The 23,409-nt window shown below is 48.9% G+C and overlaps 1 protein-coding gene across 1 annotated transcript in view; it reads right to left on the reverse strand.

The window, feature by feature from the left end:
* LOC136577475 (uncharacterized) overlaps window positions 1-23,409 on the reverse strand; it is a 229,887-nt gene that overhangs the window by 202,842 nt on the left and 3,636 nt on the right. The window contains exon 2 of the mRNA XM_066577376.1: window positions 13,447-13,468. Coding sequence (XP_066433473.1) covers window positions 13,447-13,468 — 22 coding nt within the window. The remainder of the gene's footprint in view (window positions 1-13,446; window positions 13,469-23,409) is intronic.

The following is a 23,409-nucleotide window of genomic DNA, read 5'->3' on the forward strand; positions in this document are numbered from 1 at the left end:
AATGGCATTTTAGTTCGATACAGTAAGTAATTCATTCCCATACTTAGTAATAACACACACACAAAATTGCAACCAAATTAAAAAGGGATTTAGGAAAGCAATAACTACGTTCACATATCCCAAAAGAAACCGTTCATTTACTTGCAGCTCCTCCTGAAGAGTATATGTCACAGAACGTAATTATTTTGCTATATTAACAGGAGATAAACTCATGAGGTAGAAGGAACTGTTACAAGATCTGAGGGATGTACAGAAATGCTGCATGTGCCGTGTCTCCAGATTCAAGAATTCATTCCTCATTTAACCATATATGATCATTAAATCACAGAAAATTACTGGTTTGTCAGAAGCAAATGATGCTGGTTCGCCTTCACAATGCATGAAGCAATTGTAGGCAGCACAGAGGTGTCTGAATTACTATAATTTGGGAAGAAATAAATAAAAAAACTGTTTTCATTAAGAAAAGCAAATTCTGCAAAATCTTTCATCTTTTATTTATTAAAATACTGCTGCTGCCACTACTAGACATCTCTGACTCACGAGATCGGAGATACTCTAATAGAGGGTATTCCACAAACAGGTTTTTTTTTTGTTTTTTTTTTAAAGCAGCAGTTTTTGTAACAGTTTTTTATTCAAAGAAGTGAATTCCAAAGACATGGGAAATATAATAGTAGGACTAAGGCTACATAATTAATTTGATGACGAAAAAGGTCATGGTGCGAAAGATCAAAGTATAGCCCTGAAACATAATGGAAGACAATGTAGTTGCATTGTGGCTTGCAAGCTGCCATCACATTTTTTTTTATCTGCAAGTTGTGCCATCACATGCTGATGGTGGGTGAAGGAAGTAGAAGGAAAATTCCCCTCGTACAAGCACAGAGTAATGGCCATGACTGACTCATAGAGTGACATTTTCATGGCAGACTGTTTTTGCATGATGGTTTGCTATTGACTACCCCCTACCAAGCTGGGTACTCATTTTACCGACCTCGGAAGGATGGAAGGCTGAGTCAACCTTGAGCCGGCTACTTGAACCAAGCGGGGATTGAACTTGCAAACTTCAGGTCATGAGCAAGAGCTTTCTGCTTTAGTAACAACTAAACAAATAACCATGAAACATATCATATAGGTTTCCACTTATTCTTGTATCTGCCTTAACACTGTGCGCCACATGAGGCTCTCTATGCTGTTTAGTGGGGGGAGGTCAAATCACAAGACTCCACATCATTCCCCAGATCATGTGCAGAGAACTGCAACTCAACACTATTCAAGAGCCTTTTTAAGAGTATTGTTCTGCAAGGACAAAATTAGAAAAAAAATTCTTATTCCTCCTATTGATTGAAGGGGTCCTTGCAGTCGAACCCCTGCAATTAGCAAATGACAACATATCCTAGCAATGTGCCATCACTTCCTTATACGAAAAGTCTCTTGAAGGAATTGGTTGTTTAATGCTGGCTTACACATTAAGCATAACATTTTCAGAATCATTATGGTGAGGTCTTGACATACTGAAATGGTCCTCTCTCAGAACTGGGACTGTGGAGTTGGAGTCAATTTTAGGTAGATAGACATAGACATGTGTCAATTCCAACTCTGGCTTCAAAATAAAAAAAGAACTAGTATATATTAAAATAGATTTTTAAAAGTTTGATTAAACATTTTTTTACTACAGTAAACTTATGACTAATTAGCATTAGAGATGAGCGAACGCGTTCGTCCGAGCTTGATATTCGTGCGAATATTAGGGTGTTCGGGATGTTCTGGTTACTTTCACTTCCTTCCCTGAGACGTTAGCGCGCTTTTCTGGCCAATTGAAAGACAGGGAAGGCATTACAACTTCCCCCTGCAACGTTTAAGCCCTATACCACCCCCCCTGCAGTGAGTGGCTGGCGAGATCAGGTGTTCGCCTAATATAAAAGTCGGCCCCTCCCGCGGCTCGCCTCAGATGCGGTGTGAGTTAGATGAGTGACAGTGCTGTTGATACCGGAGCTGCTGTAGGGAAAGAATTGGTAGTTAGTGTAGGCTTCAAGACCCCCCAAAGGTCCTTATTAGGGCCACTGATAGCTGTGTGTTGGCTGCTGTTAGCAGTGGGATTTTTTTTTTTCTCAAAATCGCCTCTGCAGACCGTTGCACCTGGCATTAGGGACAGAAGTGCTGCATAGGCAGGGAGAGTGTTAGGACTGAGTGTAGCCTTCAAGAACCTAAACGGTCCTTTCTAGGGCCATATTTATCCGTGTGCAGTACTGTCCAGGCTGCTGTTAGCTGTGCTGCATTTTTTTTGGGCTTCTCAAAATCGCCTCTGCAGAGCATTCCACCCTCCATTGATACTGCAGGGAAAGAATTGTATAGGCAGGGCCACAACACAGTTATTATTCATAGAATATACGCAGTGCTGCCTTTTGGTGGGAAAAAACTGAAAACAAATCTATTTGTCCAGCCTCTGTCCGTCCTAAGGGCGGTGGACATGTGTGAGCTGCGTGAAAAACATTGCTAAATCATACGCACCCAGCTACGCTTTACTGCTGGCTTCGCCATTTGCTTTCCTTAATTGGGAAAAAAAATACCTGCTCTGCCAGAGTTATAATAACTCTGCTACCCTCACGTTCTGTGACACATAAGCAGGGACACAGCACAGTTATTAAACTTCTCATGTTCATAGAATATACGCAGTGCTGCCTTTTGGTGGGAAAAAACTGAAAACAAATCTATTTGTCCAGCCTCTGTCCGTCCTTACGGGCGGTGGAGACGTGTGAGCTGCGTGAAGAACAGTGCTAAATCATACGCACCCAGCTACGCTTTACTGCTGGCTTCGCCATTTGCTTTCCTTAATTGGGAAAAAAAATACCTGCTCTGCCAGAGTTATAATAACTCTGCTACCCTCACGTTCTGTGACACATAAGCAGGGACACAGCACAGTTATTAAACTTCTCATGTTCATAGAATATACGCAGTGCTGCCTTTTGGTGGGAAAAAACTGAAAACAAATCTATTTGTCCAGCCTCTGTCCGTCCTTACGGGCGGTGGAGACGTGTGAGCTGCGTGAAGAACAGTGCTAAATCATACGCACCCAGCTACGCTTTACTGCTGGCTTCGCCATTTGCTTTCCTTAATTGGGAAAAAAAATACCTGCTCTGCCAGAGTTATAATAACTCTGCTACCCTCACGTTCTGTGACACATAAGCAGGGACACAGCACAGTTATTAAACTTAGATAATTCATTCACTAGAGGCAGTGGGGCCTTTCGTTTTCCAAAAAGGGCAAAAATTATATTTGGCCTGCAGTCTTGCGCCAATTTATTTCCTGCCTGTGAAATCAAATCACTGGTAATACAGCATGCTGAGGGGTAGGGGTAGGCCTAGAGGACGTGGACGCGGCCGAGGACGCGGAGGGCCAAGTCAGGGTGTGGGCACAGGCCGAGCTCCTGATCCAGGTGTGTCGCAGCCGACTGCTGCGCGATTAGGAGAGAGGCACGTTTCTGGCGTCCCCACATTCATCGCCCAATTAATGGGTCCACGCGGGAGACGGTTATTAGAAAATGAGCAGTGTGAGCAGGTCCTGTCCTGGATGGCAGAAAGTGCTTCGAGCAACCTATCGTCTACCCGCAGTTCTGCGCCGTCCACTGCTGCCAATCCGAATCCTCTGTCTGCTGCTCCTCCTTCCTCCCAGCCTCCTCACTCCACTACAATAACACCTGCTCAGGAGCGGGAGCACTCCCAGGAACTGTTCTCGGGCCCCTGCTTAGATTGGGCAGCAGCGGTTCCTCTCCCACCAGAGGAGTTTATCGTCACTGATGCCCAACCATTCGAAAGTTCCCGGGGTCCGGGGGAAGAGGCTGGGGACTTCCGCCAACTGTCTCAACAACTTTCTGTGGGTGAGGAGGACGATGACGATCAGACACAGTTGTCTTGCAGTGAGGTAGTAGTAAGGGCAGTAAGTCCCAGGGAGCAGCGCACAGAGGATTCGGAGGAAGAGCAGCAGGACGATGAGGTGACTGACCCCACCTGGTGTGCAACGCTTACTCAGGAGGACAGGTCTTCAGAGGGGGAGTCAAGGGCATCAGCAGGGCAGGTTGCAAGAGGCAGTGCAGTGGCCAGGGGTAGAGGCAGGGCCAGACCGAATAATCCACCAAGTGTTTCCCAAAGCGCCCCCTCGCGCCATGCCACCCTGCGGAGGCCGAGGTGCTCTAAGGTCTGGCAGTTTTTCACAGAGACGCCTGACGACCGACGAACAGTGGTGTGCAACCTTTGTCGCGCAAAGCTCAGCCGGGGAGCCAACACCAACAGCCTCACCACCACCAGCATGCGCAGACATATGATGGCCAAGCACCCCGCAAGGTGGGACAAAGGCCGTTCACCGCCTCCGGTTTGCACCCCTGCCTCTCCCCCTGTGCCCCAACCTGCCACTGAGATGCAACCCCCCTCTCAGGACACAGGCACTACCGCCTCATGGCCTGCACCCACACCCTCATCTCCGCTGTCCTCGGCCCCATCCAGCAGTGTAGTTCAGCGCACCGTTCAGCCGTCGCTTGCGCAAGTGTTCGAGCGCAAGCGCAAGTACGCCGCCACGCACCCGCACGCTCAAACGTTAACCGTCCGCATAGCAAAATTCATCAGCCTTGAGATGCTGCCGTATAGGGTTGTGGAAACGGAGTCCTTCAAAAGTATCATGGAGGCGGCGGCCCCGCGCTACTCAGTTCCCAGTCGCCACTACTTTTCCCGATGTGCCGTCCCAGCCCTGCACGACCACGTCTCCCGCAACATTGTGCGCGCCCTCACCAACGCGGTTACTGCCACGGTCCACTTAACTACGGACACGTGGACAAGCACAGGCGGGCAGGGCCACTACATCTCCCTGACGGCACATTGGGTGAATTTAGTGGAGGCTGGGACAGAGTCAGAGCCTGGGACCGCTCACGTCCTACCCACCCCCAGAATTGCGGGCCCCAGCTCGGTGCTGGTATCTGCGGAGGTGTATGCTTCCTCCACTAAAGCACCCTCCTCCTCCTCCTCCTCCTCCTCTGTCTCACAATCAAGATGTGTTAGCAGCAGCATGTCGCCAGCAGTCGGTGTCGCGCGGTGTGGCAGCACAGCGGTGGGCAAGCGTCAGCAGGCCGTGCTGAAACTACTCAGCTTAGGCGATAAGAGGCACACGGCCCACGAACTGATGCAGGGTCTGACACAGCAGACCGACCGCTGGCTTGCGCCGCTGAGCCTCCAACCGGGCATGGTCGTGTGTGACAACGGCCGTAACCTGGTGGCGGCTCTGCAGCTCGGCAGCCTCACGCACGTGCCATGCCTGGCCCACGTCTTTAATTTGGTGGTTCAGCGCTTTCTGAAAAGCTACCCACGCTTGTCAGACCTGCTCGTAAAGGCGCGCCGGCTCTGTGCACATTTCCGCAAGTCCCACACGGACGCTGCCACCCTGCGCACCCTGCAACATCACTTTAAGCTGCCAGTGCACCGACTGCTGTGCGACGTGCCCACACGGTGGAACTCTACGCTCCACATGTTGGCCAGGCTCTATGAACAACGTAGAGCTATAGTCGAATACCAACTCCAACATGGGCGGCGCAGTGGGAGTCAGCCTCCTCAATTCCTTTCAGAAGAGTGGGCCTGGTTGGCAGACATCTGCCATGTCCTTGGTAATTTTGAGGAGTCTACCCAGGTGGTGAGCGGCGATGCTACAATCATTAGCGTCACCATTCCTCTGCTATGCATCTTGAGAAATTCCCTGCAAACCATAAAGGCAGCTGCTTTGCGCTCGGAAACGGGGGCGGGGGAAGACAGTATGCCGCTGGATAGTCAGGGCACCCTCCTGTCTATTTCTCAGCGCGTACAGGAGGAGGAGGAGGAGCATGAGGAGGATGAGGAGGAGGGGGAAGAGACAGCTTGGCCCGCTGCTGACGGTACACCGGCTGATTGCCTGTCATCCTTTCAGCGTGTATGGCCTGAGGAGGAGGAGGAGGAGGAGGAGGAGGAGGATCCTGATAGTGATCTTCCTAGTGAAGACAGCCATGTGTTGCGTACAGGTACCCTGGCACACATGGCTGACTTCATGTTAGGATGCCTTTCTCGTGACCCTCGCGTTGCACGCATTCTGGCCACGACGGATTACTGGGTGTACACACTGCTCGATCCACGGTATAAGGAGAACCTGCCCACTCTGATTCCCGAAGAGGAAAGGGGTTCGAGAGTGTTGCTATACCACAGGACCCTTGCGGACAAGCTGATGGTAAAATTCCCAGCCGACAGCGCTAGTGGCAGAAGGCGCAGTACCGAGGGCAAGGTAGAAGGGGATGTGCGTAGATCGAGCAGCATGTACATCCCAGGCAGTGCAACAGTCTTTAAGGGCCTGGCCAGCTTTATGGCTCCCCACCAAGACTGTGTCACCGCTCCCCAGTCACGGCTGAGTCGGCGGGAGCACTGTAAAAGGATGGTGAGGGAGTACGTAGCGGATCGCACGACCATCCTTGGTGACGCCTCTGCCCCCTACAACTACTGGGTGTCGAAGCTGGACACGTGGCCTGAACTAGCCCTGTATGCCCTTGAGGTGCTTGCTTGTCCTGCGGCTAGCGTCTTGTCGGAAAGGGTGTTTAGTGCGGCTGGGGGAATCATCACAGATAAGTGTAGCCGCTTGTCAACCGACAGTGCCGACAGGCTAACACTCATCAAGATGAACAAAGGCTGGATTTCCCCAGACTTCTGTTCTCCACCAGCGGACAGCAGCGATACGTAAGCAATACGTAGGCTGCACCCGCGGATGGAAGCTACGTTCTCTCTCACCATCCAAAACGGGGACATTTCTGCTTCATCAATCTGTGTCTAATATTCCTCCTCCTCCTCCTCCTGCTCCTCCTCCTGAAACCTCACGTAATCACGCTGAACGGGCAATTTTTCTTAGGGCCACAAGGCTCACTCAAATAATTTTTCAGAACAATTTTTATAAGTTTCAATTAGCTTAAAAGCGTTGGAACTTTAACTTGAACCAATTTTTCGTTACACTGGGCTGCCTCCAGGCCTAGTTACCACTTAAGCCACATTAACCAAAGCGATTCACCTGCCATCTTGGTTGGGCATGGCCAATTTTTACTGAGGTACATTAGTACTGTTGGTACACCAATTTTTTGGGGCCCTCACCTACAGTGTAATCATAGTAATTTCTATGTTCTTCGCCTGCACTCATGGTACAGAAAGGTGTGTGGGGTTGGCCTACACTTTAGCTACATAAATGTCACTTGTGCCTTGGCTATACTAAGGCTACTGAAATGGAACGAAGACTGCGCTCCCGCTATACTGCTGCTTCAGAATTGTTACTGGAGCCTGTCTTGAGTGCTACTATTGCTTACATGGAACGAAGACTGCGCTCCCGCTATACTGCTGCTTCAGAATTGTTACTGGGGCCTGTCTTGAGTGCTACTATTGCTTACATGGAACGAAGACTGCGCTCCCGCTATACTGCTGCTTCAGAATTGTTACTGGGGCCTGTCTTGAGTGCTACTATTGCTTACATGGAACGGACACGTGGAGAGGACACGTAGTGCCTCAAAAACATCCCCCTCCTCCTCCAACAGGGAAAACATTGTTGGCAAATGCCTTTGCATTGGTTCGTCTGGTGGCAGTCCAAGAATTTCACCTTTACCGACACTACAAGAGAGCCCCCCCACCATCCCCCCGCCACGGCCCACTTAATCCTGGCCACATTCCGAAAACCAACAAAATACAACCGTGGTACTAGGTCCGCAGTCACCACCACATTACCACCAACGCGGTTACTGTTAAGGTGCATATAACCACGGACACGTGGAGAGGACACGTAGTGCCTCAAAAACATCCCCCTCCTCCTCCAACAGGGAAAACATTGTTGGCAAATGCCTTTGCATTGGTTCGTCTGGTGGCAGTCCAAGAATTTCACCTTTACCGACACTACAAGAGAGCCCCCCCACCATCCCCCCGCCACGGCCCACTTAATCCTGGCCACATTCCGAAAACCAACAAAATACAACCGTGGTACTAGGTCCGCAGTCACCACCACATTACCACCAACGCGGTTACTGTTAAGGTGCATATAACCAGTCTGACTGGGGCATGCAGACACCTTGACAGAATGAATAGTGTGTGGCACATAGGTTCCCCATTGCTATGCCCACGTGTGCAGCTCCTGATGGCGGTGGCACAGGATTATATTTCTCATTGCTTCTGTACAGCATTGTGGGCTATCGCCCCGCCCCTATTAAAGAGGGTCGCTACCTAGCCGTGCCAACCCTGTGCAGTGTGTGCCTGCGGTCCCTCGTCGTGGCAGACGCACTTCTAAATAGACATGAGGGTGGTGTGGCATGAGGGCAGCTGAAGGCTGCGCAGGGACAGTTTGGTGTGCGCTGTGGGGGGGAGGGGGTGCGGTTGGGCAGCATGTAACACAGGAGAAGTGTCAGTGGAGTGTCATGCAGGCAGTGATTGTGCTTTGTTGGAGGTAGTGTGGTGCTTAGCAAAGGTATGCCATGCTAATGAGGGCTTTTCAGAAGTAAAAGTTGTTGGGGGGGGGGGCCCACTCTTGCCGCTATTGTGGCTTAATAGTGGGACCTGTGAACTTGAGATGCAGCCCAACATGTAGCCCCTCGCCTGCCCTATCCGTCACTGTGTCATTCCCATCACTTTCCTGAATTGCCCAGATTTTCACACATGAAAACCTTAGCGAGCATCGGCGAAATACAAAAATGTTCTGGTCGCCCATTGACTTCAATGGGGTTCGTTGTTCGAAACGAACCCTCGAGCATCACGGGAAGTTCGTTCCGAATAACGAACACCCGAACATTTTGGTGTTCGCTCATCTCTAATTAGCATACATGAGCCATTTATGAGAGAGTCAGAGCCAGAGGCAAAGTGTGGGAAAATAGAGACAGAGTCTGTCTAAATCCACAACCCTGCTTAGAATACCCCATTTTAACAGTATACCTTTGTCTAATCTAGCCACATACCCAGATAATTGTGACAGGATCTGCCCATGTTTCTACAGGGGCACCACTGTCCTATGATGTTTTTCACATGGGACTAGAGTTGAGTGAGCATACTCGCTAAGGACAATTGCTCGATCGAGCATTGTCCTTAGCGAGTATCTCCCCGCTTGGGAGCAAAGGTTCGGCTGCCGGCGCGGGAGACAGGTGAGTTGCAGCAGTGAGCAGGGGGGGAGCAGGGGAGGAGAGAGAGATCTCCCCTCCGTTCCTCCGCGCTCTCCCCCGCAGCTCCCCACCCACCGCCGGCAGCCGAATCTTTGCTCCTGAGCGGGCAGGTACTCGCTAAGGGCAATGCTCGATCGAGTAATTGCCCTTAGCGACTATGCTCGCTCATCTCTATATGGGACCCATTCTTTATTTCCTATGACTAGGGTATTGTAGATGTGCTAGGATTGATATATACTGTACCCTTCCCACATCCCAAAATGTTCCCTTCTACGTCAAATTAAGAAAAAATACGCTGTGCGACGCTGGAAAGATAAGGTCCACGTCAGCCTTGTTATTAATTAACCAACTTACTAAATATAAATTTGCATAAGAGAAGGAAAAGGAGGAAGTTAACATATGAACCTGAAACAACCCTGTGGGAACAACATCGTTAATTGACCATAACGTTCATTAAAGAGTGGTGAAGATACCTCCGATGGACAGCAACCACTTTACTGTGTGCCAATTATGATCTCCCCTCTGCAGCCTGCCACTACAGATGATCAGTGCCACAAATCCTCCCTCCTCTTGCCAGAATTTATTTTTAATGCCATGCAGGCAGGCTGTTTTAGGTCAATGCTCTATGGGGGAAATGAATGGCAGAGGTAATTTCCATTGTGGGAGTGCAGTTATTAAAGAGGCCACTAGAGGGTAACATTTTAGAAAGCTGCAATGGGGAAAAAGGCAGTGAGAAGTATAATGTTGAGACACTAGGCCTGTTAATAAGGGCAAAGTCAAATGTTTAGGAAGAGGCCAGACAGCTAGGGTTTTGTTCATGAGTATGTGCGCTTTCAAAGTGTGAAGTGTTGTATACAATTGCTGACACAATAAAGCTAGCAGACACTAGATATGAAGAATGCTTTGGTAGTGAATTGAGTTCCTGGAATTTTTACCACCCATCTTATGAGGAAAATATGGCAATCTGAGCATGACTAATTTCCAGTTTGACACACTATTTACTGAAGAAATGGAGACAAGAGTGGTTACATACTTTTCATGATGCCTACTATATTATTAGTAACATATTATAGCCAGAATCACACAAATACCAACAAAACATTCACTACACTATATTCCAAAGCGTCCAAAATCACAGCACAGAAAATTCCGTTTTGTGGAAAGTTGCAATTTGTTGGCTTTAAGTCACTTTGGAAATCAACTTTTCAATCCTTCTACTTGTCATCAACTTGCAGGTAGCCTATTCTATTTTTTCCTACTGTTCACTTTGCATCAATAGGAGCTAATCAATGGGCCGTACTAACTAGTTCCACTCATCTTCATTGGTCAGATGATAAAATCGTCCTGATTTTCGCAAAATCTAATCTTGTTAGTCGAAACCGATTTGGCGAGATTCGTGGGAAAATTGAATTTCTCATAATGTCTGCTGCAGGGGTCAGCATGCAGCCAATCAGCAGCCAAAGCGCCTTGCTGATGTCACCAAATGTGTACTCCATCTTGCTTATGAGCATCAGTTTCATTGAATGCCTGCAGTATAACCAGCAGACATTTTACAGCTGTGCACAGGATACAGAAGCTGCATCACATTTATATGCCTATATAACACATGGTCTGTCGTTAATAGGGCTAGATATTCTACAGTGGATATATTGCTGCTGGCTGTGAAAGCTTGTATACCAGCAGAGAACTTAAATGGGGTTGCATTGTAGGGAACAGAGAAAGTTGCTGCATCACATTTATATGCCCATGCGAAACATGGTCTGTACATTGGGAGAGGGTATATTTCTGCTGCTGTCATTGTATATAGCAGCAAAGCAGACAGACAAAATACACTTTGGAGTTGGGAATATTGCAGTTCTCAGTTTGTGGCCTCAGATGTTGTTCAAAGTCGTCAGTCCGACCACTGCGGATTATTTGTAGACCTTACACAGCTAGTCTGACAAATTCCCATACCCTCCAAAGTAGTCCCCTCATTCAGTACCATGGATGTCAACCAGGCAGTCCAAACAACCAGAGGGAGAAGACCAAGACATTTAAAGTGGTTGTCCTGCGGCAGCAAGTGGGTCTATACACTTCTGTATGGCCATAATAATGCACTTTGTAATGTACATTGTGCATTAATTATGAGCCATGCAGAAGTTATAAAAAGTTTTTCACTTACCTGCTCCGTTGCTGGCGTCCTCGTCTCCATGGTTGCCTTCTAATTTTCGCCGTCTAATGGCCAAATTAGACGCGCTTGCGCAGTCCGGGTCTTCTTCTCTTCTCAATGGGGCTCCGTGTAGCTCCGCCCCGTCACGTGCCGATTCCAGCCAATCAGGAGGCTGGAATCGGCAATGGACCGCACAGAAGAGCTGCGGTCCACGGAGGAAGAAGATCCTGGCGGCCATCTTCAACCGGTAAGTATAGAAGTCACCGGAGCGCGGGGATTCAGGTAAGCGCTGTGCTGTTTTTTTTTTAAGTCCCTGCATCGGGGTTGTCTCGCGCCGAACGGGGGGGGGAAGGGGGGTTGAAAAAAAAAAACCCCGTTTCGGCGCGGGACAACCCCTTTAATGCACTTTTGCCCAACAATTTTCCCCCCTGAAGGGGATGCTACTGGTGAGTCAGTTCATGCGGTCAGCCCTGCATAGGCAATGTGTACTCAGGGAGATGTGGAAATTGAGGTTCTGGCTCCTAGTGGTCACTGTGATATAGAGTCCACTCAGGAGGAGTAGAAGGACGAAGAAGAAGTGGAAGAGAATGAAGTTCTCGATCTAACATTCAGTGGCAAGGCAAGTCATCATAACAGCTCACAGGGGCAGAAGGAAGAGGCAGACATTGGGGGCAGCACCCTGTCAAGGCAGCGAGTAGAGTATTACAGAAAAACAAAAGGGCAGTGCCACCACCCCCAGTGCCACCACCCCCAGGTACTCTTGTGGACAGCTAGGTCTGCTCACAGGACTTGTGAAATGGGCATTCTTTTAAACTGCACTAGATGACAGAAGAGTGCTCATCTGTAAACTCTGCAATAAGCATTTAAATGCAGCAAGAATGTAAACAACGTGTATGAACAGTCACATGAACTCCCACCACCTGCTGCCTTTGAGACCCCACCTTGGCCAGAGGGCAAAGAGTCAGCCTCCCTGTTCCCTGTTTTACTGCTGTAGCTATCTCTTCCTCCATTTCCCCTGCTGTTCATGCTTTAGCCTCTTAGCACAGAGGGGCAGTTTTGTGTAAGGGCAGTAGCATGCCGGTATGCAGACTTTAGCCAGGAGTGGGAAACAGAGCAGAAGTTGAGCAATCATCATCATCACCACCTTCACTGACATTGACATCTACCCAATATTCCAACGTGTCCCAGGTCAGCCCTCTATCACCCAGCTATGGGAACGTAAAAAGAAATATCACCCCAACCATCCATGAGCACAGAGCCTGTACACAAGCATTGCACAGCTGCTTGCAATGGAAATACTGCACTTAAAGCTACTAGACACAGACAGTTTCCGCAGTGTGATGCTCCATTCCAATCCACAGTAGCAGATGCTCAGCCGCCATTTCTTTGCCTATGAAGCCTTCCCTACCCTGCACCCGCAATGTGAGTGATAACGTGTCCCTGGCATTGAAGGGCGCTGCCACGAGCAAGGTGCACCTAACCATGGACAAGTGGTTCAGCAAGCATGGCCAGGGGCATTACTTTTCCGTAACAGCACACTGGGTCAATGTCCTGCAGGTAGGGTATGAATGCGCTAAGATGTACAAACCCATTGAAGCAATCAGCTGATCAGCTAATCTCCCACTCTCAGCATCCCCAGCTACCAGCTCATTTTGCTGGGGGAAGCAGAGGACGTGTAGTATCACAGGCCGGCTCTTCATATGAATGCCTGTCCTGTAATAGCAGGATAGCAAAAGGTCCCCCAGAATGGGAATGCTCTTAGTGAACAACTCGCCATTCTGGAACATAGAGGGGGGTTCTGAGAGAGGACCCGCCTCTATGATGTTCATTTACCCTAATAAGTCATATAAACAGCAGATGCCAACATGATACAGCCCTTTTAGTGGGAAAATGTTCTAACACTTTATCCAGCTTCTCTTGGGGGTCATATTTTCTTTCTTTGCTGTATTACTAACTGAACAAAACTTATTTTTTAAAAAGCAGCTTGTAGTTGACAGACCTGCAGGAACTCATCAGCCCTGCATATTGCATACTACCAGATAGGAAACCAGGAGAGATGTTAATAACAATGCAAATAAAAAAGTACCAAAAATACAAATAAAATGTACTCAGTTTTTCTACTCACTCCAAGTGCGGCTGCCAGTCTCCTAAAAGAAAAAATGAAAAATTAAATTTGTCAACGTATTCTGAGAAACATTAACCTGGTATGAATTAAACTTAAACCACAGACGATCATTGGTTTGAGAAAAAAACTGCAGTGTGAATCTAAAGAACATTTCAGTCATTAGTAGCAGTGTCCTTGTTGAGTAGTGATGCCAACAGCATTGCCCATTACTGTAATTGTACATTCACATGGGCGGATTTTCTGTCCATATATTATGAACGTATAATGTACTGCATAGGGACGGTTTCAGACGGCCGTATGCACAACTATGCTCGCCGCTACGGAGTGTAGTTGAGCATAAACAAGAGTTTTTTGTTTTTTTTTGTTCTTCCATCAAATGTTGCATAGTAATTATAAGGGGCTCCAGCAGAGGAGCGTAGGCATGCTTGCAATAGTGTGACATATATGCGCTGCAAAGGGAGTGCTATCATGTGCAAACCTGCGCACTCTACTGTACTTTTCTACGCTCCCGGGCCTCTTTACATGAGTGCAGGCCATACCCACACTGTCATTGATCTGGCTGTGCAGCCTAATTAGTGCCGTGTGTTATCGAATTACCATCACAAAATCACGCAGTACAGTTTACGATTTTGTGTAGATAGGATGCGCACCCATATAGACTACTAAGGCCTCATGTCCACGGGAAAAATCAGGCCCGCCGTGGCTTCTTCATGCAGAATCCCGCGATGCGTCCCTCCTTTCCCGCGGACATGAGGCCTAAAAAGAAGATTTACTTACCTGTCCGGACGCTGCGGATCTTCCCTCTGTTGCGGTCGGATCTTCTTTCTTCGGCCCGGCGGATGTGCTCTGCACGCCGGCAGTATGCCGCGCGCATGTGCCGTGCACTCCTTTTTTGTTTTTAACTCCTGATCTCCCGCACTCTTGCGCTGGAGAGCAGAAATTCAGGTGCGGGTGTGCCGCTGATCCGGACGGCTTCCATAGGCTTCAATAGAAGCCTGCGGGAGCCATCCCCGTGGGAGACTCGCACTAAAATGGAGCATGCTGCAGGTGTTTTCCCGCAGACGCAATCCGCGCCTCAGGGGAAATGACATCCGCAGGTATTTAATTACCTGCTGGTTCCCAATGCATCCCTATGGGGCGCGGATCACGCTGCGGGTGAAACGCTCCGGAATTTAAATTTTATTTTAGCGGTGGACATGAGGCCTTATGGTGCTTTGGATGCACAAAAATAGAGCATGTTGCGTATATTTTCACGCACATGAAAACTGAGCGCAAAAACACAGAATGTGAGGGAACCCATTGAATGCAATGGCTTCTTTCCTCTGCTTTTTGCACAAGCGAAATTGCCTGTCTGCAGAGGCCCACAGGATAATTTGAACTACTCTGAGTGTGAGCGGAGGGTTTTCCAATCCATCATGGAACATCACAGATTAAACATCCAGAAAAGGTTTTTCTTTGCCAAAGGCAACCTGTGTTTTACTGCAGCGCTAGAAGCTTCACACATTCTGTAATGGCCATTATACGCTGCAGTACTTAAGAGTTTGCTGAGTCTGCTGTATACACTTGGTTGCCAAAGATACGGCTTGTGCCTCCCTTCCCGATCACTCTTTTGTTTTCATTCCAAGCTATATACACTGATGTGTATTCTTGTCACAGGAAACAGGTTGAGAACAAGACCTGCACATTATACCTATGGGGATTATTCCAGCGATATACTGCATTACCTCTTTAATATTATGTATACATCATTACATGTGACACTGGTCTTATACTTTGTTTCAGTGGCATGTGATCTCTTCATAAGTATGTACCGTACACATTAGTCCCACTAGTCACAGCCGAGATCGACTATACTTCTGTTGTTACATTTGTGTCAAATCTGTGTCTTTATGTATATATATGTTTTTTGAGAATTGACATTTTTTTGTTTATTTTGACCACTCAACCTTTGAAATACACATTATTGGATGGGCATGAAGCATATCATATTAATCAGTTAGGGTGGTTTCACATCTGCGCTGGGGATTCTGCTTTCCTGCTCCAGAACCGAACAGCGCTGGATAGACCTTATTGACTATAATGAGGTCTGCCCACTTTCTGCCCAGTTGGTCGGCTTTTGGACTCCTGCTGGAGGTTCTGATGCGGATGTGAAATCATCCTTAGACACATTGTTCCCTTTTAAACATGGTGTGATGTTTTCAGCTCTCTGGTACGACTAAGGGCGCAGCGCCACAAACGTGTTAACATAGCCTTTTGTGCTGTGGTTGCAATGCAAATCATTTTTAAAACATATACTAAGGCCCCCTGCACATGGGCGGAAATTCTGTGGCAGGATTTCCAGCAGAATTTCCACCCGTAGCCGCTGCCATAAGATTGCAGTAGAAAATGCAATCCTAGGTAGACGCCCGCGATTTGTCCGCGTGAAATCACACGTAAAAAACAAATCGCGGCATGTTCTATTTCTGTGCGGGTCTTGCACAGGCCTGCACAAAAATGTCAGTAGTGATGAACTGGCTCCTCTCTGCGCATGTGTTGGCTGGGTGGCAGCTGGCACACAGCGCAGAGAGGAGACGCCATGAGCGGGTAAACCGCAGGCCTCTGCAGGAGCACGGGACCGCATCCCGCTGCCAGAATTCTCACAGCGGGATCCGACCCGGACGTCTGCAGGCAGCCTAGGAAGAATAAAGTTTTGGTTTTTAATTTTCAAGCCTGAGTTGAGTAGGCATTTCCCACAATTTCCACAGCCCACTTCTGAATGCATTCTATGTTTGATCGGCTAACTTCTGGCTCACATGCACATTGTTTGATGGACTTTTGTGCTGAGCGTGTAAACTATTCCAACACCGTATACGAGGACATAGGACTTGTTGCTGCACATCACCTCCCAGATCATAGCTTGTGCACATCACACACAGTGCCATAGTTTATCATGAATGCGAGTGATTATCAGATGTGCCGGTGGTTTTGTTCCAAACTCACATCACCATTGGGGTTGAACACATTCTCCAATACCACTTCAAAATGCTCTTGAGTCGCCCAAAAGTCAAGCGTGCCTCCATTTTACTTGACTCTCCAAATGCCCACATGGTGTCTTAAGCAATCTTGTGACTACCTGCATCTTTAGACACAACATAATACCACATAATACAACTCGGATTTTAAAAAAAGGGGCACAGGTAAGCACTATTGAAGCATATATACTTTTTTTGAGCCACTCTGTACATATAATATACAATATTACATTTCACACATATGCAATGTATATATTAGCTTACATTATGTTGACCTGTTGAACAGAATTTCCATGATCTTTCTGGTACAAGTTAGCTATAACATTAGGTCATTAATAGAGATGAGCGAGTATACTCGCTAAGGCACATTACTCGAGCGAGTAGTGCCTTAGCCGAGTATCTCCTCGCTTGTCTCTAAAGATTCGGGGGCCGGCGGGGGAGAGCGGGGAGGAACGGAGGAGAGATCTCTCTCTCCCTCTCCCCCCCCCCCCCCCCGCTCCCCACCGCAACTCACCTGTCACCGGCGCCGGCCCCCGAATCTTTAGAGACGAGCGGGAAGATACTCGGCTAAGGTACTACTCGCTCGAGTAATGTGCCTTAGCGAGTATACTCGCTCATCTCTAGTCATTAATTGACTTTGTTATTGCATTGAACTGCTGCATAAAATACAAAATTAGTTTTTCAGAAATACAGCAAATAAAATAAAGTTTACAGGCTAATTACATTTTTGAAATGTTTCCTGTCCTCCTCCCTTTTTCTGTCTCTCGGAGGGACTGGTGATCAAAGGTCTCAGCATCGTTAATAAAGGTCTTCTACCCAAATTTTCTCATCAAAGTCCACATTTATTCTGATCACCTATTGTATCTTTTCCATTCCTTTGGTAAAGCACTGCCCTGCGTAGCTTCCGATATGTCCTACATTAATTATGGGAATACTAACCACACGGGAACAGTTTTCTACATATTTCTAAGTATCTGGTGATTACATGTGTCATTTTTGTGTATGTTTGTTTACTGCAGTGATCAAACAACAACATCTAAAAGCAACTAAAAGAAAGCAGAAATTTCCATGGCAGTTGATCATTAGGGAGTCATTGAGAATCCCTATATTTCCTTTCAGCATGTGCCTTGAGCATACACCAGTGTGGGTGTTAGAAGTATATATAAAAGAGAGAGGTTGCTTCTTGCAGAAGAGTAAATTTGCGCCCGCCGCCCTCCAGGCCTTGCTTCATTTGGTAAATTGAGCTCAGAAAAATTAACTATCATAGGGAATGCATTCATATTGCCATATATACACTTTAGGTATTCTATGTGGCTATTCTACATAATGGCAAATCTGTAACAGTGGCATTTGTTCATATGTAGTTTGTGTGAGAGAACCTGTGTAAGGGGGATCCATAATGGCATTGAAATGTTGCTTATTTAAAGGGGTTTTCCCAGGAAGAGGCTGAAACATAGCTGACCTTGCATGGTCTTGAAGGCACATAAGTTTGTGTGTGACAATGGGGCAAACCTGCTGGCAGACCTTCACCTCAGCAATTTCACATGCATATTTCTCCTGGCCCATGTGATGAACCTGTGCTTCCTAAACTGGGGAGTGTCTTCTCCAACACATTTCTCCACGCATGGTAGAAGAGGGGAATAATATAGGACCAGAAGCAGGGAAGAGGGCTACGCACTGTTCCTGCCATCTATCACTAACCCCTGTTATTCTACGTGGATGGAGGGACAAGCCAGAATACACTCTTAGGCTTGACCTCGAGGAATGTTGGCCATCAGCCTTAGGCACTTTGATCCTCGCTACAGGGCCAAAATGCAGCACTATCAGGACAGACTATTAAGCAACATGTTTCTCCATAGCCACGGGGATGCATCCGCAACGTATTACAACTTTGAGGCTCATAGTGACAAGCAGGAAGCTGCCACAATAGCCACCACAGGTGGCAGGAAATAATAACAGAGGGGTAGCATACTTACTTCAGCCCATCGAAGCCTGCAGCAAAAGTACTGGGTAGGACTGATAATCACAGGCAGCACTTATCCATGATGGTCCAAGAGTATGACAGCTCCAACGTGCATGTATTCAGACATTGTGTTGGCCCCTTTGACTTCTGGGTATTTAAGCTGAACGAATGGCCAGAGCTTGCACTACATGCTTTAAAGATGCTAGCCTGACACACTGCCAATGTACTAACAGAAAGGGTTTCAGCACAGCTGGGGATGCGATAACTGATAGACGTTGTGGACATTCTATTTACTTTAAGGGGAGTCAGAAATTATTGCTCTGATTCACGATGATTTTTGTGAAATCGGACCAATATCAACATCAATGAATTATTCTTCTAATTTCTCAATACTAAGTCCACAATTGTAGTGAATTAGTGGTTGGTTATGGTTGTAGCTGACACAGCCGTTCTTGCAGATGCAACGTGTCTACAGATATACTAGAAATAGTGATGAGCGAGCGTACTCGTCCGAGCTTGATGCTCGTTCGAGTATTAGGGTGTTCGAGATGCTCGTTACTCGTGACGAGTACCACGCGATGTTCGAGTTACTTTCACTTTCATCTCTGAGACATTTGCGCGCTTTTCTGGCCAATAGAAAGACATGGAAGGCATTACAACTTCCTCCTGTGACGTTCAAGCCCTATACCACCCCCCTGCAGTGAGTGGCTGGCGAGATCAGGTGTCACCCGAGTATATAAATCGGCCCCTCCCGCGGCTCGCCTCAGATGCATTCTGACATAATATATGAAACAAAAAATAAACTGTCCCACATTCTGACATAGCTCAGGGAAAGTGCTGCTGATGCTGGAGCTGCTATAGGGAGAGTGTTAGGTGTTATTTCAGTCTTCAAGAACCCCAACGGTCCTTCTTAGGGCCACATCTGACCGTGTGCAGTACTGTTGAGGCTGCTTTTAGCAGTGTTGCACTTTTTTTTTTTTGTATATCGGGTGTGCAGACCATTGCGTCCTCAGTCTGCAGTCATTGTACAGAGTATAGGGGCAGTACTGGTGAGGCAGGGAAAGAGGGAAAGGTGAAAGAGATATACTGTCTATATAGGCAGTGGGCTTTTTCAAAAAAATTGGGGAAAAATAGTATATTCGGGCTGCCTGTGACCGTCTTCAGTGTACTGCGTGTCTGCTGGGGGTAGTAGTCCTAATTAATACGCAGCTAAGCGTTACAGCAGGCTTGCGCAAAATTGTTTCCTGGCTCTGCTGTGCTCGTTACATCACCGCCGTCATAGCACCAGAGGGAAACAGTGTACAATAGATACGCTGCATACAGTATCTGTCTGCTGTTTCAGCTCACCATTTTAAAAAATTGAAGCAAAATACTTAAGGCGCACCACTGCCCTTTGGCCACTTGACTGCTTCTGCGCTGGGAATTCCACTAACTCAGTCCTACGCACCTACGTCTCACTGCAGGCGTGCGCAAAATTGTTTCCTGGCTCTGCTGTACCTGTTACATCACCAACGTCATAGCGCCAGAGGAAAACAGTATACATAATATACGCTGCATACAGTATCTGTCTGGTGTTTCAGCTCACCATTTAAAAAAATTGAAGCAAAATACTTAAGGCCTACCACTGCCCTTTGGCCACTTAACTGCTTCTGCGCTGTGAATTCCACTAGCTCAGTCATACGCACCTACGTCTCACTGCAGGCGTGCGCAAAATTGTTTCCTGGCTCTGCTGTGTGTTCCGTAAGCGAAGTCAGCCTCCAACGACAGGCCAATAAGCGGCACATTTAATTACAGCGCTCAATTTCTGCTCTACTCGTAATACACCATGCTGAGGGGTAGGGGTAGGCCTAGAGGACGTGGACGCGGGCGAGGATGTGGAGGCCAAAGTCAGGGTGTGGGCACAGGCCGAGCTCCTGATCCAGGTGTATCGCCGCCGAGTGCTGCAGAATTAGGAGAGAGGCAAGTTTCAGGGGTCCCCAGATTCATCTCACAATTAATGGGTCCACGCGGTAGACCTTTATTAGAAACTGAGCAGTGTGAGCAAGTCCTGTCGTGGATGGCAGAAAGTGCATCCAGCAATCTATCGACCATCCAGTCTTCGACGCCGTCCACAGCTGCAACTCTGAATCCTCTGGCTGCTGCTCCTCCATCCTCCCAGCCTCCTCACTCCATGAAAATGACACATTCTGAGGAGCAGGCAGACTCCCAGGAACTGTTCTCGGGCCCCTGCCCAGATTGGGCAGCAATGGTTCCTCTCCCACCAGAGGAGTTTATCGTGACCGATGCCCAACCTTTGGAAAGTTCCCGGGGTCCGGACGATGAGGCTGGGGACCTCTGGCAACTGTCTCAAGAGCTTTCAGTGGGTGAGGAGGACGATGACGATGAGACACAGTTGTCTATCAGTGAGGTAGTAGTAAGGGCAGTAAGTCCGAGGGAGGAGCGCACAGAGGATTCGGAGGAAGAGCAGCTGGACGATGAGGTGACTGACCCCACCTGGTTTGCTAAGCCTACTGAGGACAGGTCTTCAGAAGGGGAGGCAAGTGCAGCAGCAGGGCAGGTTGGAAGAGGCAGTGCGGTGGCCAGGGCCAGACCGAATAATCCACCAACTGTTTCCCAAAGCGCCCCCTCACGCCATGCCACCCTGCAGAGGCCGAGGTGCTCAAAGATGTGGCAGTTTTTCACTGAGAGTGCAGACAACTGACGAACTGTGGTGTGCAAAGTTTGTCGCGCCAAGATCAGCCGGGGAGCAACCACCACCAGCATGCGTAGGCATATGATGGCCAAGCACCCCACAAGGTGGGACGAAGGCCGTTCACCACCTCCGGTTTGCACCACTGACTCTCCCCCTGTGCCCCAACCTGCCACTAAGATCCAACCCCCCTCTCAGGACACAGGCACGACCGTCTCCCGGCCTGCAACCACACCCTCACCTCCGCTGTCCTCGGCCCCATCCAGCAATGTCTCTCAGCGCAGCGTCCAGCCGTAGATGGCGCAACTGTTTGAGCGCAAGCGCAAGTACGCCGCCACGCACCCGCACGCTCAAGCGTTGAACGTGCACATTGCCAAATTGATCAGCCTGGAGATGCTGCCGTATAGGCTTGTTTAAACCGAGGCTTTCAAAAACATGATGGCGGCGGCGGCCCCGCACTACTCGGTTCCCAGTCGCCACTACTTTTCCCGATGTGCCGTCCCAGCCCTGCACGACCACGTCTCCCGCAACATTGTACGCGCCCTCACCAACACGGTTACTGCCAAGGTCCACTTAACAACGGACACGTGGACAAGCACAGGCGGGCAGGGCCACTATATCTCCCTGACGGCACATTGGGTGAATTTAGTGGAGGCTGGGACCGAGTCAGAGCCTGCGACTGCTCACGTTCTACCCACCCGCAGAATTGCGGGCCCCAGCTCGGTGATGGTATCTGCGGCGGTGTATGCTTCCTCTACTAAACCACCCTCCTCCTACGCAACCTCTGTCTCGCAATCAAGATGTGTCAGCAGCAGCACGTCGCCAGCAGTCGGTGTCGCGCGGCGTGGTAGCACAGCGGTGGGCAAGCGTCAGCAGGCCGTGCTGAAACTACTCAGCATAGGAGAGAAGAGGCACACGGCCCACGAACTGCTGCAGGTCTGACAGAGCAGACCGACCGCTGGCTTTCGCCGCTGAGCCTCCAACCGGGCATGGTCGTGTGTGACAACGGCCGTAACCTGGTGGCGGCTCTGCAGGTCGGCAGCCTCACGCACGTGCTATGCCTGGCCCACATCTTTAATTTGGTGGTTCAGCGCTTTCTGTAAAGCTACCCACGCTTGTCAGACCTGCTCGGAAAGGTGCGCCGGCTCAGCGCACATTTCCGCAAGTCCAAGACGGACGCTCCACCCTGCGGACCCTGCAACATCGGTTTAATCTGCCAGTGCACCGACTGCTGTGCGACGTGCCCACACGGTGGAACTCTACGCTCCACATGTTGGCCAGGCTCTATGAGCAGTGTAGAGCTATAGTGGAATACCAACTCCAACATAGGCGGCGTAGTGGGAGTCAGCCTCCTCAATTCTTTACAGAAGAGTGGGCCTGATTGGCAGACATCTGCCAGCTCCTTGGAAACTTTGAGGAGTCTACCCAGATGGTGAGTGGCAATGCTGCAATCATTAGCGTCACCATTCCTCTGCTATGCCTCTTGAGAAGTTCCCTGCAAAGCATAAAGGCAGACACTTTGCACTCGGAAACGGAGGCAGGGGAAGACAGTATGTCGCTGGATAGTCAGAGCACCCTCATGTCTATATCTCAGCGCGTTGAGGAGGAGGAGGAGGAGGAGGAGGAGGGGGAGGAACATGAGGAGGAGGGGGAAGAGACAGCTTGGCCCACTGCTGAGGGTACCCATGCTGCTTGCCTGTCATCCTTTCAGCGTGTATGGCCTGAGGAGGAGGAGGATCCTGAAAGTGATCTTCCTAGTGAGGACAGCCATGTGTTGCATACAGGTACCCTGGCACACATGGCTGACTTCATGTTAGGATGCCTTTCTCGTGACCCTCGCGTTACACGCATTCTGGCCACTACGGATTACTGGGTGTACACACTGTTCGACCCACGGTATAAGGAGAACCTTTCCACTCTCATACCCGAAGAGGAAAGGGGTTCTAGAGTGATGCTATACCACAGGACCCTGGCGGAAAAAAATGATGGTAAAATTCCCATCCGACAGCGCTAGTGGCAGAAGGCGCAGTTCCGAGGGCCAGGTAGCAGGGGAGGCGCAGAGATCAGGCAGCATGTGCAACGCAGGCAGGGGAACACTCTCCAAGGCCTTTGCCAGCTTTATGGCTCCCCAGCAAGACTGTGTCACCGTTCCCAGTCAAGGCTGAGTCGGCGGGAGCACTGTAAAAGGATGGTGAGGGAGTATGTAGCCGATCGCACGACCGTCCTCCGTGACGCCTCTGCTCCCTACAACTACTGGGTGTCGAAGCTGGACACGTGGCCTGAACTCGCGCTGTATGCCC

Source organism: Eleutherodactylus coqui, chromosome 8 (genome assembly GCF_035609145.1).
Source record: "Eleutherodactylus coqui strain aEleCoq1 chromosome 8, aEleCoq1.hap1, whole genome shotgun sequence".
Taxonomy (NCBI): domain Eukaryota; kingdom Metazoa; phylum Chordata; class Amphibia; order Anura; family Eleutherodactylidae; genus Eleutherodactylus; species Eleutherodactylus coqui.